At 42.5% G+C, this 16,264-nt stretch overlaps 1 protein-coding gene across 1 annotated transcript in view; it reads right to left on the bottom strand.

The window, feature by feature from the left end:
* Positions 1 to 16,264, bottom strand: part of ZCCHC14 (zinc finger CCHC-type containing 14) — a 57,567-nt gene that overhangs the window by 27,159 nt on the left and 14,144 nt on the right. Inside the window, exon 2 of the mRNA XM_016197279.2 lies at positions 7,408 to 7,531. Within this exon, the coding sequence (XP_016052765.2) occupies positions 7,408 to 7,531 (124 nt within the window). The remainder of the gene's footprint in view (positions 1 to 7,407; positions 7,532 to 16,264) is intronic.

The following is a 16,264-nucleotide window of genomic DNA, read 5'->3' as shown; positions in this document are numbered from 1 at the left end:
TGGAGCTATATTAATTAAAGACCACAATTACAAAAACATGAAAAAATGCTTATAATATCAACTGAAAAATATACATTGTACATGAAACATGACTATAGTTGTTTAAAATGTAAAAGTAAAACAAACTAAAAAGTAATAGAAAATAATAGCAATGATAAGAGTAACTGTGATTCGTGGCAGTGAAATGACAACTTTCCCCCCAAATTTCTGTAATGTGGTTTCAAAATTTTAAAGTGTATATCTATATGCATACAAATACCTACTTACAATCCATTTAAAGTCTACTGGTAGATAAAGTGACCTCCTTTTCCCGCCCACCTCCCTGGTCAGTCCTGCAGACCGTGTCATCTAACTGTGACACAGACGTCCAACTACTTTCTGAAGCGTACAAGCACACTCGTAAATTTTAGGGGCTAGGTATCAATCCATCACCTGCAGGGACAGACAGTGAGAGGTGACTGAAGACAGGATCTGCGTCAACTGGAAAGACTCAAAGACTGATGGGCGCACTTCTCCTTGGCCGGAGATGAGGTAGTCGCGGCCAGGAGCAGCGCTCAAAGAGGGGACTGGGGGAGACACATGGGGAAAGAGCTGAAACGGGGCTGGGGTCTAGACTGTGTCCAGGTACATCTGTGTAGGACGTGGGGGTGAAACAGAGGGATCTGAGCTAGACATGCTGAGGTGACGCAGAAAAGAATGGGGGGCTTTCTCCTTTTAAAATTTTGTTTGTTCTGCCCAGCCGGGCGTGGCTCAGTGGTTGAGCGTCGACCTAGGATCCAGGCGATCGGGGTTCAATTCCCGGACAGGGCACATGCCCGAGTTGCAGGCTGCAGCCAATCAATGACTCTCTCATCATTGATGTTTCTATCTCTCTCTCTCCCCCTCTCCCTTCCTCTCTCTGAAATCAATGAAGATATATTTAAAAAAAAATTTTGTTTGTTCAAACTTTTCTTCATTCAAGATGTGCACTAGAAATTCTCAAATCTTACAAGTTAGATTATTAACCTTTAATAAAACGTATAATCGCATTAAATATTTTCAGAATTGAATCAATACCTAATTTTAATTCTTAAAAAACTATTTTTTTATTGATTTGAGAGGGAAGGGGAGGGGACACGGGTTTGCTGCTCCACCTACTTATGCTCTCACTGGGTGTTTCCTGAGTGTGCTCTGGTGGAGGACTGAACCCCCAACCTTGGCATTAGAGCATCGGGATGACGCTCTAACCAAGTGAGCTACCTGGCCAGGGCTCACCACCTAATTTTAAACGCCAACACACTAGCCCTTGCCAGTGTAGCTCCACTGGTTGAGCATTGTCAGGTTAGATTCCTGATCAGGGCATGTGCCCAGGTTGTGGGGTCAGTCCCCAGTGGGGGGGTATGTAAGGGAGGCCATGGATCGATGTTTCACTATCACAATGATGTTTCTCTCTCTGCCCCTTCCTCTCTCTCTAAAATTGTAAAAACAAAACAAAACAAAACAACCAATACTCTAATGTAACTGAAACAAGAGGGAGGAAAATTTGTGTAGAAAAGAAAGTACAAATGTGTCTTAATAAAAGCCCAGGCAAGTACCTGAAAGGCCTGAAGCAGGACACCAGGCATGGGGATTGGCAAAAAGTCACAAATGTTTTAGGACAATGACTGACCAAGAGGCCATATAGCTAGCAGGTACCAAAGCCAGGACCAGGAACACACTCTCTTCATTTTGGCCCAGGGAGCTCCTGGATAAAATTGCCACAGCCTAAGGGCCATGTTCGCCACCAAGCATCTTCAAATGGTTTATAAGAGCCAACTGTCACATCAGTACTTATGAGACAGCTATAGATAATGGCCTTGATACGTCCCAAGAATAAGCCGCTCTTTTGAAACATTTTCCCTTTCAAAGTTTCCTGGAAAAAACTGGGTAGTTGGTAGTTTTCTGCCAAACATGTCTTTTACTTGATTTTAATATATCTTTATTAGTTTAATTCTATACGTCTAATAACAAGAAACCACTTCAAAAATTACCAAAACTACACTAAAATAAATCATAGTAAAGAGGATATTATTTATGACTGTGGGAAAGATGAAAAAGAATAATTTTGTAGCACAAATACCTCCTTCTCCTAAGATCTTATACAAGAGAACTCAAGTCTTCATGCTTAAAATAAAGAAACTACATCAGAGTAACATTTGAGATGCTTCCTGCTTTAAAATGTTATTACTGAAATCTAGTTTTCATTTAAAAACTAAAAAGTTGTATTCTTAAAAGTTCAGCTGAATAATAATGTTCCTAAAAAATCAACTTACTTTCTTCCTTTCATTTACTTGCCTGTGTTAATGAGGATAAATTTTAGAAGCATTGCTTTTTTCAGATGTTGTTAAAATGTGAACATTCACTACAACACTGATTAAGCTGACTCTTCTGTCTTTTTAGGACACACATCATGCTATTATTTATGAATTCGATCACATATTTTTCTTTGATTTTTCTGATCATCTAGCTACCCTGCATTATTTGATTTGCTAGTTCTCAGAAATAGAGATAGAAAAAAAAGTGGTGCACAAGTGAGTAAACACAAAGCTGATAGAAGATATTTCTAAAGTAGCAAAAACAGGAAATGAACACACATTTTCCATTTGAGTGGTTAGTGATAAGACACTTGAATCTTGGAGCCTGAGGAATTTCACTTATTTATGTATCAGGGAAACGCTTTCTTCAGCATTAGTATATATTCAGCACAATAGCAGCATAAGTGATAGAAAACTCAGAGTTCAAAGTAGAAATGCTTGAGCTAGACCTCAAAGGGAAGGGCCCATCTGGGCAGAATGACATGTGACCCAGGCCCAGGTATGACAGCACATGGTGTTTAACTTTAGTCACAGCGGGGGAGCCAGGACACAAAGAGAGGGGTGACAGGAGACCAGAGCAGAGAGGGGAGGACAGTCATAAGGAGGCAAGGGCACAGACGGGGCCAGCCCACCAATCCCAAAAAGGACACATAAAGAAACTCGGGCCTCCCTGCAGTAGAGGTAAGCCCACGGGCTCTGCAGTCAGATGGGCTCAGTCTGAAATATGACACTTTCCAGCTCAGTGACCTTGGGCAGTTACTTAATCTGTGAACAAAAAAGATAATGGTTCCCACTTCACGGGGCTGTGGTATCAGTTAGGGGAATGCACACAAGCTGCAGGGTGGTTAGCGCAGTATGACATCAGCGGCGGCCATCAGTGCTGCAGCCAGGCTTCCTACGCAGGGGACCATGATCTAAAACATGCTGGGCAGGTCCCTGGCTCAGAAAATGGGCTGGAGAGGCGAAACCGCAGGCTGCAGAGAAGACGGAGGCCTGAACCACGATGGTGGCCCAGTGATGGTAAGAAACCGTGACAGCCTTATGGGGGTACACCTGCCAGGACTGTGAAGGCTGAGACCCTCAAGAGGAAGAGAGAACTGTCATGGACTTCTGGGTTTTGCTTCAAGTGCCTGAATGTTGGTATCAATCATGAATATTGGAAAATCATTTTAGGGGGTGGCAATGAAAGCCACAATTGCATTCTAGGCATAGTGACTGAGGTACCAGTGAACTGTCTAGGTGGAAATAGTCAATGGCCAGTGGGTTCACAGGGGTTTTGGGTCCAGGAAAAGGGTCTTGGCTGGACTCAGATCTGAAGTCATCAACAGATCAACAGTGGCTTCAGCACAGGCTCAGAGAAGACTGCTCAGTGTTAAGTGGGGGACCAGAGAGCACTGATGCTGAAGGGGCAGGAGGGGGAGGAACATCAAAGAAAACAAAAGTGAACAGAAAGGCAGGAGGAAAACCAGGCCTGCGTGTTGTCAGGAGGTCCGTGGAGCATGCCACACCAATGCTTGCGCATGCCTGACCTTCCACAATTTGAAAACTGAAAAGAAGCCAAGGGAGGTCAAAGTCTGGAGTGGGGTAATCACAAGTGCCAGGTGAAGATAAAAGACAACCTGCCACCCAAGGAGTCCTTTGTGACCTTCTGTGAGAGCAGCTTGAGAGAGGTGGATGCAATGTCAGGATGCAGGGGCTCAGGAGTCGTGGAGAACCCACTCTTCTTCCCGGAACTAAGCTGTGGGCTGTGGGTGTACAGCACCCATGATCATATATGACAAATGGCAGGCCAGGAGAACTACCCCAACTGTTAACAACTTACTTGGAAGTGCATCAAAAAATGTAACATTTTGACGGATGGAGAGATGGGCAGATAAGGGAGAGGCAAGTAAAGTAAAATAAAATTGTCAAATCTAGGTGGTAGCTATTCACTGTAAAATTCTTTAACTTTACTATATGTTTGAAAGTCTTCATGACAAAATGTTGAATAAAGAGCTAATAGAAAAATTAAAGCGATCAAGTCTTGCCCGGCTGGCGTGGCTCAGCAGTTGAGTGTCGACTTAGGATCCAGGAGACTGCTTTTCAATTCCCCGTCAGGGCACATGCCCGGGTTGCAGGCTTCGCATTCAGTCAGGGGCGTGAAGGAGGCAGCCGATCAATGACTCTCATCACTGATCTATCTCTCTCTCTCCGTCTGAAATCAATAAAATATATATATAAAAAAATGATCAAGGCTTCTCAATTCCAAATGCACATCAGAATTCCCAATACAACTCAAGAAAACTAATACACTACCGGTATTTTAGAATTTAGATTTTATTATAATTCTTGTCTGATTAGAATTCATGTTCTAGTTCTCTGGGTTGGATTTTGTTTTACCAAAAGTACACAACTTTTGGGTTTAGTCTTTAAGTTAAAATGAGGTTGCACAACAAACAAAAACCTCAGCAGCATACAACCAAAAGCATTTCTTTAGCTTAAAAAAAACTCAGTTTTAATCTATAATATGCTAAATATCTATAGGTATAACCGACACAAACAAGCTTTTTGGAATCAATTTTAAGAATATAAAGGGGTCCTGAAACCAAAGTTTTAGAACTTCTGGTAAATGATCTGCAGTTTAAGTTCAATGAAACTCTCTTTCACTGTCTCACAAATGGAAAATTTTTTAAAATAACACTTGAAGTCCAGAGAACAAAGTTACACAAGTTCTTTCACTTATTTTTAAAAGTAATTTCCACCTCACCTTGTACATTATAACCATCTCCCTAAGTTTTAATACGAGTGATTGCGCTGAGGGAGACTTGCTCCCCCAGTGTGTACAACAGTCCTGCACACCCATCCTGCGTAAGTCAAGGCCCTAAAGGACACGCAGCTGATTACCCACTGCTGAAGCCAGACGTAGACAGCTACCACACTGCTCTCTCTATGCCCGTTCCTGAAAATATGCACAATAAACAGTATAGCAAAAAGGGTAACACTCACTTTTTAATGTGTCCTTTTAAGCACCGCCACCTTGATTTTCGTTTTCTGTTCTCTTCAGTCTAACATAAGGGGTAAGAGCATTAGCTCTGGGTTGGAACCCCAGCTTACCCTGGGAATGTAACTTATCTGTGACTCAGTTGTTCCATCTGTAAAACGGGCCAATAATCTCTTCATGGGATTGAAGTTAGAATTAAATAGGTAAAACTGAGCCCCCCCAGAGCTCTTTAGAAAATTATGTGGGTTAGTCTATGTAATAAGCGTGGAACACGACCTGACCAGAGCAGGCAGGGTTTCAGATTGCCCTTACTGCTATTCCCTGAGCTTCCATACAAAAGAACTGGAAAAGTCTGAACTCTTTATAAGTTAAATTGTATCAGTGAAGACTTCCAAATAAGCAGACACAAACCAAAACACATATGGGTTACAGAAAAGACAATGAGGAAACTTTATAATATTACTTAGAGTGACTTAGACTTCCAGAAGAGCAATAACCTCGGCCTAACAGGGTATTACAAGAAGTGTGGCTAATAAAACCAAGTTAACTTGCTTGCCATTTCCTAGATGGAAGAAACTATTATTACCTATGGCCAATGAATGGAGGATACTACAGATAATTAATGATGTTGTGGCACAGGCGATGCTAAAGCTGGTTCACTGTCTCTCTGGGCACCAACACATACAGACAAGAAGAGTAAGAGAGATAACAGACACATATTTGGCAATTATATTTTCAAAAAGGAGTGAGGGGGTTCTTGATAATTACGTCTCGAGGAAAAAACACTGCAGAAGAGGCCAGCCCTTCAGATCAGGAGGGTGCAAGGCACTGGTTCTATGCTGGACAGTCTGCTGATGAAGGGAGCAACACCCCACCTGGTACTGCTCCCTGGAAAACACACAGAAGGAAAAAGGACAAGAGCAATTTTAGGGAGAGAAAGTGCCTGTGTGACTGAGTGACAACTACCCATCCTGAGAATGACAGTCCCTGGGGCAAAGTACATAAAACAAGCTGACTGTGCTCCCAGGGCTGCTATAAGGATTTACTGTTTTAATACCATGTCGTGGTCACGTATACATAAACACAGGCACAGACATTACAACACAGACATATCCAGTGTATGACCCAAGTAAGGGACTAGTGGCTCACTATGACTTTGTCAAAATGGAGCTGTATTTAGAAAACAAAGTGCTTACTAAGTATCTGTGAGGTGCAAAGCACTGTGACCGAGACAGGAGGGAGACAGAGAAGGAAAACACAAAACAAGCAGGTATGGCTCCCACCTTAGGGCAGCTTAGTTCTAGACGAGACACAAACAAAAGGGGGAAGGATGGAAGGCCAGCTGAGTGAGGGAGCAAATGCCTTGGGGCCTCACGATGACCATCATCCAAGTCAGGGTCATCCTGGCCCTTCCAACGACTCTGTAGAGTTAGGGTTCAACTGTCAAGCCATCTAGTCCTACACATCACCTTCACTATCCTGGGAAAGTCTCCCACACCTCCAAACAGCTCACCAACTATACTGCATACTGACTCTGTGACTGTCCAGCTGGCTGCAGAAGTCAGGCATAGTGGAACCAAGGAACTCACAGCTTCGTCTGAAACATGCACTCCATCAAGTCCAGAGCTGCACTGCCCAACATCGCAACCATGGTCCACACTGAGCTACTGCAATTGCAATTGCAATGAAAAATAAATAAAATTTCAGGTCCTTAGTTGCATAAGTCACGTTTCAAAAGTGCTCAAAATGCAAATGTGGCTGGTGGCGACCAAGTTAGTGCAAATACAGACCATTCCATGACTGTAGAAAGTTCTTCAGGATAGTGCTGCTCTAGAATTTAGTTATTTTGGTGTGGGATGGGGAGGAGGGTGTAACAACTTTCATTTCCACCCCCTTAATAAACATCAACATTTGAGATTTTTAAAGCCAAGACACATTCATGTATTACTTACAGAATTTAGAAAAATAATACATCTTCTTACGACTAGTGTTTATGAAAGATCTGAAAGCATGTAAACAAATATCATCCCAAGATCTCCCCTCTACACTCTAGTACAACTCCTTCCCTTCAGCCCTGCAAATGGACAGACTCACCTTTGGAGTGTTTTCCCACAGTCCTCTTGGGCAGCGACTCCTCAGTGGAATGTGCTGACGTACGTAGTGCATTCTCCAAACTATTACTGACACTGGTGACAGGGGTCTCGGTTCTTGGAGTGACCTAAAGTAACAAAAACATAACCATCTTATTTTCTTCCACTGGTTCATATGGAATGGTTTTCATTGTTATTTAAAAGCCATTTAGCCCAGCTGGGCGTGGCTCAGCGGTTGAGCATCGACCTAGGATCCAGATCAGGGTTCGATTCCCAGTCAGGGCACATGCCTGGGTTGTGGACTTGATCAGTGACTCTCTCATCATTGATGTTTCTATCTCTCTCTCTCCCTCTCCTCTCTCTGAAATCAATAAAGATATATTTAAACAAAAAAAGTCATTTATGTTTATTACAGTTTCAAATTTTTCTCTAAAACATGTACTACTAGTGTAATAGTAAGCCCTTCCTGTGAAAGACAAAAAATTCACCAATCTACTACTCATCACTGAAATTTAAAAACAGCCCAGAGAACTTAAAGCAAACATGAATTTATGTCTTGTGTCCATGGTTCACGGGACTGGATAAAACTATGTTAGTCAAGCTGTCATGAATTATAAGCCTATATGTGAGATGGAGCCTATAAAATTAATTACACAGCAGAACTTAACACTGCCTTGCTACAAATGTTGAATAAATCATAAAATGCTCTAAAAACAACAGTAAAGGATGGAATACAACTGGATCTAGTTGAGGGCACATTTTACAAAAGCATATTCTGAAACTATATTACAATTCCATTTCTAGGAATTCATCAAACTAAGTCCTTACACGTGAAAAAGATGTGTGTGGGGGGATGCTTACTGCAGCAGCATTTATAATAGCAAAAAACTAAAAACACCTTCAACAGCTACCAGTAGAGACCCCAGTAAATCAAGGACAGTGCATCCACAGATGAAACTAGGCAGTCATAAAACCACCATAAGCTTGTTGACATACAGAAAGATTAAAAAACAAGCCATGGAGTATCACTCCATCCCCTCCTCTTCTCTGGTTTAAAGCGAGTGTGTCTGTGTATAAATGAATGGAAAGGGTCCTGGAAGGATATGGCAAACCCTTAACTGCGGGGGGGGGGGGGGGGGGGGGGGAGGGGAAGGGAGGAAGGAGGAGACTTTCTTGGGTGGGGTGGGGAGGGTGCAATAACTTTTCATTTCCCCCTTAACAATTTTGTATTTGAAAGTTTTACAGCCGAAATATATTTATGATGTGTAGGATTTAGAAGAAAAAAATGACCAATGCTTTAAGTTCTTCAGAGTCACAACTGAATGTATATCAAAATTTCAAAGATTCATAGAGGAAAGTTAAGATTTTAAAGTTTATCAAAAGAGGCGTGACTTTGCTCACAGGTGAAGAAACACTATGCTACACACATAATAAAGGTGGAAGGAGCATGACTTTCCATCCCCATTCAGATACAGATTCCACTTGAGACACGTGTCGTGTTGTCCCGTCCCCCCCACCGTGTGTCCCCCCCCACCCCCCCCAAGCTCTCAGGCCTTTGTTCCCAGTTTACTTCATTACCTGCAGAGTAGGTGGGAGCTAGTCAAAAGGACCTGTCAGTGCACTGCAAGCACAGACCCATCACCCGGATAAAGCTCTGGAGGCAGGGGCCCAGAGGCAGGCGCAGAGGCAGAGAGGGTGGAGATGGCCAGGACCCCTGCAGGGCTGAGCTAGCATTTACCACAGGAAACACAGAGCGACATCCAACTGTTAAGACAACTGCAGTAAGACCATACGCCATGTGCACAATAAGCTCTTACTCCCACCTCTGTCAAAGCCACTGGAGCAGGGAGGCCTCCCTCCTTTGTGCGGACAAGTCTCACTGCCCACACAGGACTGACAGGTCCTGTACCGCACGAGACACTGAGCAAGAAAAGGAACTCACCGCAAGTCTAGTAATCTAGAATTTAATATAACACAAAGTGACCCCACCAATCCAATACTCCCCCCCAAAATCAATTCTTTTGATAACATTACCAATATGTTAGCTATCCAAACAGTTAAAATTTTTCATCACTTAAATAACTAAACTGAACTGTTTTCCTTAGGTTTGGCTAAGGTTCGTTCATCATCCATGGTCAGAGCACTCCAGAAATGAACTTCTTTCCTATGACGATAATAGAACTATTGGTAAAGCAATTACTCAAAAAGCAAGATTTTTAGTTCCAACAGTATTACAATATGGTTGACATTTATAACTATATAATAAACATAACCACAGCAGATTCCTTCCCATTGGGCCTGATTCATATGAACCCACTTTTCTCTTAGCTACCCTGGTAAGGAATTCTAAATCCTGGTCCTAAGAAGAGCCAAGTTGTCTGGATTAGTGACAAACCTCTCCTGCCCTGAGCTCACACACACATAACTGCTACTAGGTTCTATACACATACCGCTTGCCCACCCTGAAATATCCCCAACAGCCACGAAGAGAAAACCAGCCTCCCAACTCTCAGACTGCAGAGAGGAGGGGAGAGGGAGGCAACGGGTGAGTGGCAGAGAATGCACTACAGTCACGATGCAATCAATGCTGTGGCCGGACACAGCTTGTGAAATGAGAGTTGGACTAAAAAGGTGGTTTTCAACCTTGGCTACATGAGGAACCCCCGAGGCACTGGAAGAACATACACCAACACCAAGTCCCACACACCCCAATTAAATCAGAATTTCTAGAGTGGGGCCGGGACACTGGTTGTGGTTTTCTTTTGTTTTATGCATTAAACTCCCACGTGATTCTAACTGCAGCCAGGGTGTAAATCACTGATGGCCCCATGTCCAGGTTTTTGACTGTACCCGTTATCTTGTCAATTCTCAACAAAGTCAAGTGGAAACCCATAGGGAACAGGAAGCTCCTTCTGTGGATTAACAGGAAAAGCTAAAGGGTGTATGTCCAATTGTCATGCTACAAAGAGAAGGCGAAAACCTCTGAGTTGCCCTATCAAATTGGATGCATTGCATCTGACATAAATACATGAAAGAACACTTTAAAATTATTACTAGAAAGGAAATTTGTTTTCCTCAGTATTCTCCCCCAAAGCATTTCTTCTTAGTTTTCCAAATGTTCACTTTCTCACATAGCCCTTATCTTTACTTTGCTCCTTTGTTTACATTGAAAGCTATCTTCACTTGCATTTCCCAGAAATGCTGTTTTGGGGGTTATTTTTGGTTAAGTTAATTTGCCCATGTGACCTACGCCTTCAACTCAGATGCTCTCTGACTCACTCTCACAGTAGAGCTCCCTCCAGTCATCAGCTTCATGTGCATGAGAATGAAGACTTGATCAGTTCCAAATGTCCCCTTCTGCTACTGCGAAAGGCGATGAGAAAATGCTCTCCAAAGACAGAGCTCCACTGGACCTTCACGGATGTTTTCCATTAAGTTCAAAGTCCTTTTTCAGGCACGCTCCTTGCTTGCTTTCTACTCGAACAATCCGTATGCGCCCCTGCACCATCTAATCATTCTTTGTACCTTCTCAGCCAGGCTCTCCTATGAGCTACAGGGCCTGGCTCCTGCTGTCTCTCTGACATCTCCTACTTCTCCCCTCTGCTCAACCCACTGCAGTCACCAAGGGAAATTCAGCAGCCAGGTTCTGTCTGGAGGCCTTTGCCCTGGCTATGCCCTCTGCCTGGAATGGCCCCTCATTGCCATCACATCTACACTCAAATGTCACCTTCTTAGCAAGACTTCTTGAAGCTCGATGAGGCAGAGATTTTTTGTGTGTTTTGTGCACTGCTGTATCCTCTGTACTTTGAACAGTACCTGGCACAAAATAGGCACTTAGTACACAGCTGTAAAATATGACTACATCTACCAAGTTTTAATGAAATTCAGGATGAACCTAACAAAAAACAAACAAACAAACAAACTCTATTTCATGCAAAGTAAAATTTCTGTAATCTAAATTATGTTCTACACAATCATCAGCGTATCTCATCAGGTCTAATAAAGGACTGACAAAGCTTAGGCCATGAATGAAATCTGACTCTGAAGTGTGCTAGTAGTCACGAGGCACACACTCCATTCTGTGGTTCTGCCAGGAAAGTGATTTTGGTCTGACACTCGCCACATACCTAGGTAGACAGTAATGGGCTATAAAGTCCCACCACCTGGACTCACAGCTCGCACCCTGGCTCTGAGACAGCTAACCCTCTGTTACAGCTGTTTAAATAGAAACTAGGCCTCTGCCTCCAAACTTTAATGTGTAAAATGCCTCCAGATCTTGTTAAAATGCAGGTTCTGATTCAGAAGGTCTGGGGTGGGACCTGAGATTCTGCATTTCTAATTGTCTCCCAGGGGGTGCGAGAGTATTTCGAGATAAAGCTCACCATGATCAGAACGGCCACAATTTTTTTTTAAGTTGATTTGAGAGGGAGGGAGGGAGGGAGGGAGGAAGGGAGGGAGGAACAGAGAGAGACACACTGATTTGTTGTTCCACTTATTTGTGCTCTCATTGGTTGATCCTTGTATGTGCCCTGACCAGAGATCGAAACCGCAACCTTGGCATATTGGGACAGTACTCTAACCAATAAGCTACCTGGCCAGAGCTTCACCACCTCTTTTTAGGCAGGATGTAAAAAGGAATCCAGTACTGTGTAGAGAATTAGATCAGATGAACTCACAGATCCCTTCCAAGGGTAAGGTATGCAGATGATGACAAACCGTATAACCCATTAGCCTAGAGAAGGAACACATGCTGGACAGCATGACTCCCACTATGTCTCTCCCTCAGATGTTTACACTTTTCTTTAAGGGTTTTCCTCAGTCCATGAATCTGATGAAAGTGACCTAATGATACACAGGCTACTTTAAAGCTTTGTGTTTAAAATTCACTTTAATATTCATGGACCAGAACCACAGTTTTCAGAAGAGAGTTTTAATTATTAAAAATCTATTTCATGCCCTGCCGGTCTGGCCCAGTGGCTGAGCACTGACCCATGAACCAAGAGGTCACTCATTCGATTCCCAGTCAGGGCACATGCAAGGGTTGCGGGTTCAATCCCGAACAGGGGCGTGCAGGGGGCAGCTGATCAATGATGTTTCTAGCCTCCCTTTTCTCTCTAAAATCAACAAAAACATATTTTTTAAAAATCTACTTCACGAAAGTTCATTCAAAGTCATCCAAACAGGACATGCTAACATGCAGTGGACTGAAGAACCCCAAAACATAGATAAGCTGGCTGGAGCCCTCAGTCTCCAAAAGTCCTACTTCACACTAACAGGCATCTGAATGGCTCTGAAAATGGCAGTAGGCATGGGGGGGGGGTAACTTTCTTTGTGGAAAACAAAACAAAAAACCTGTAGCTGTCTGACAAAGCGTACTGACCCTTCCCAGAAATATGTAGTAAGCGCATAAAATACAAAGGATTGCAAATAAAGCCAATTATACTAAAAACAGTTAAGACCTTTTTCTATTTTTATATTATTTTTAGTTTTTAAATCCTCACCCAAGGATATTTTTTTCATTGCTTTTTCAGAGAGTGGAGGGGGGAGAGAAACATCAATGCAAGAGATTGGTTGCCTCCTGTGCTCATCCAGGGACTGACCCTGCTACCGAGGGCAAGGATATCTTAAACTGCCTCATCCACTGCAATATGAAAACATCTGCTTTCTGCTGGTGACAAGTCACAAGCACTGTTAAAACCACTGTGGGTTTCTTCCTGTTTTCATAATGGCAGCAAATGCTACATTTCCAGTTAGAGTCTAGTGGAAGTAAAGCTGTGATCTCCCCCATGCCTCTGAGATTGTAAGGGCAATGGCAAGGTTGGCCAGCAAGCTGTTGAGGGGGGAGGACACTGGGCTAGCAGACAAGTGGATCTGCCAGGGCACCCTCAGGTCAGGGCACAGTGATGATAACAGGTGTTCCCTTCTGGGCCAAAGTGTCAAGAGATCACCATATCGAAAGCACTCCAACCATCAGTGCCCTCCTCTTTTTACCAGAATAGTATTAACGTAAGAATTGTCTTATTAAAATGAGCCAGGTCCTGGCTGGTGTGGCTCAGTATATAGAGCATCCACCTGTGGCCTAAAAGATCACAGGTTCAATTCCTCAAGGGCACTACCTGGGTTACAGGTCTGATCCCCTGCCCTCAGAAGGGGAGCTTGTAGGAGGCAACCAATCCATGCCTCTCTCTCATGTTTATGTTTCTCTCTCCCCACCCTCCTTCCACTCTCTCTAAAAATATCAATGGGGAAAAAAAGATCCTCGAGTGAGGATTAAAAAAAAAAAGCTCTGGTAGGAAAATCCTCAGTCACTTTAGAGTTCAGGTGTTTTTCATTTGGGGGTGAGGGAGAAATAGTGTATTTTTGAACCAGTTTACCTAATTTTTAGAACTCCTCTAGGTTTCTATCCTTATTATACTTACAAAGTCTTATTTTCCACTAACCCTAACACTCCGAGAGGCCACAGTTATAATTCTGCTAGCTTCTAATAGAGAAATGTAGCATTTGCTGCCATTATGAAATAGGCAGAAATTAACAGTGCTTGTGACCTCACAGTTCTCAACAGGGGGATACGACCATGTCTGGAGCTCGTAGTAACTAGGGGTGGGACTCTACTGGCATCTAGTGGGTGGAAGTCATGGATGCTGCTAAACATCCTACAGTGCACTGGGCGGGCCCCCAAACAAAGAATTATTTGATCAAAACCTCAATAGTGCTGAAGTTGAGAAACTCTACCCTCACCCAATTCCTTTTCTCTACCATAAGCCTTAGGACTTCTAAGACAAAAGCAACCTCCTTTCTAACCAGAACCCTCTAAACCCAGCCCAAATCAGAAAAGGTCTAAAGGAGGCCTTCCTTAGTCATCTCATCCCCCCAACACAATCCCTCTAAAACAAATGCAATGCTTAACTCTAACTGAAAGTAGATGAAGATTTGTTTTCCCTACCCACTAGGTTCTTGAAGATGGACCATAAAATTTACCCTTTACATATGTGCCCTCACAATGCCCAGCAGAGGGCAAGGCATGCGCTGCGCACTCAAATGTTCAACATATAAATGAGGTAGAAGAGGTTTTAAGAAAAACCTGGTAAAGCAATCGTTACTCTCTTGAGAACCCAAAGTTTCAATGTCTTAGCTGAGCTGTAATTAAATGAATGATCAGCAATAATAAAAGAAATTGAAGGGGATGTAGCACGCAGGCAGCAAGACAGCCCATTTGTTAACAAGGCAGTGGTTCTTGGGAATGCCTACAAAAAGACAATGGTGTGCCTTCCTCTCACACGTGAAGTTAGAAGTTCCAAAATCTACCCTCAGATACACCCTAACATTCAAAATGACATCTATACAAGGTAGAGATGCATGTACTAGCAAAAGATTGGAAACTTAAAATTAAGTGCCATTAATATGGGACTAGTTAAATGAAATGACACATCTACGCTTGGAATACTAGGCAGCTGTACACAAAAGGGACAGCGACATGAAAAGACTGTTAAGATATGAGTTACGTTTAAAAAGCAGGGTGCACACTGAATGCCTAAGATGTGAACACTTTGTAAGAGGCCATGTAGAATAAAATAATGAAAAATACTAGTATTATAACCATACTTTGTATAGTTCTTATTAGACCATTTATCCAATATGCTTATATATGCATGCACTATGTGATGGTTGCAGTAATCATTACCTTCACTTTAACAATAAGGACTGACACTCATCAAGAATTTCTCCAAGGTCATCTGGCCAGTAGGGAGCAGTCGTATAGCTACAGAGGTTTATAAATTGGTGCAGATTCAATCCAAGAAGAGGAGAGCTACACACAGCCATGTTTCCATACCGCCTTCCCTGAAATCTGGGTTGGGGGGGAGGGTACATTTCCTTCTAAATGGAAACTCCACTTAAAAATGGACTCTACCATGCCCTGGCTGGTGTGGCTCCATTGGCTGGGTATCGTCCTGTGCACAGAAAGTCTGCCGGCTTGATTCCTGGCCAGGGCACATGTCCAGGTTGTGGGTGATCCCAGATAGGGAGCATGCAGGAGGCAAAGGATCAATGTTTTGCTCTCACATCGATGTTTCTCACTCCCTTCTGCTCTAATAAAAAACCCTAAAAAAAAACTAACTAAAAAAATAAAAATACCTCTACCATGACAAGTAATCACCTATTCTAAAACTAGCACACAATAGTTTAAAGATTTGATTATTTGAACTAGTTAGACAAAATGTCTTAAGAGTCAGTGCTTATAAAATGTTAAAAGGAGAGCAGCAATGTCATCCCCGACTAGCAAGTGCAAATTGGTGTAATTGTCCTGACAGCAATTAGGCACATGTAACAATCTTTCATTACATCTGTACCTTTGGATCCACTAATCCTGCTGGAAGGCATCTATACTGAGAATACAATCAGTGATAAAAAGGTTTGTGTGCAAGGATCATCATCTTAGCTTTAGAAGAACAAAAATAAACATGAACAACATAAATACCCAGCAAGATTAATATTTAAATAAATTTACATCCACATGATTAAATATTATGCAGCCTTTTAAATATAATTTCAGGAAACATAAGACAGGGGAATGCTCATACTTAGATAAGTGAAATGGTAGAATTTTTTTTTTCTGGGTCATTTATTTTTACTTACTTTTTAAAAAACTTTATAAGCTTAGCTGGTATACAACATTATATTTGTTTCAGGTGTACAATATAGTGATCTGACATTTTTATACCTCACTAATGCTCGTAATCATCTGTCAAAGATGCAAATCATGTCACTTACCACAACATTATTGACTATATTCCCTTTCACTTTTTTCATCCATCTGCACACCCCCTCCCCTGTGGTAATCACCCCTTTTGGTCTCCGTTTCT

Source organism: Miniopterus natalensis, chromosome 18 (assembly GCF_054644295.1).
Source record: "Miniopterus natalensis isolate mMinNat1 chromosome 18, mMinNat1.hap1, whole genome shotgun sequence".
Taxonomy (NCBI): Eukaryota; Metazoa; Chordata; class Mammalia; order Chiroptera; family Miniopteridae; genus Miniopterus; species Miniopterus natalensis.
The sequence above is the reverse complement of the archived record's forward strand: the minus strand, read 5'-3'. Positions and strand labels throughout refer to the sequence as shown.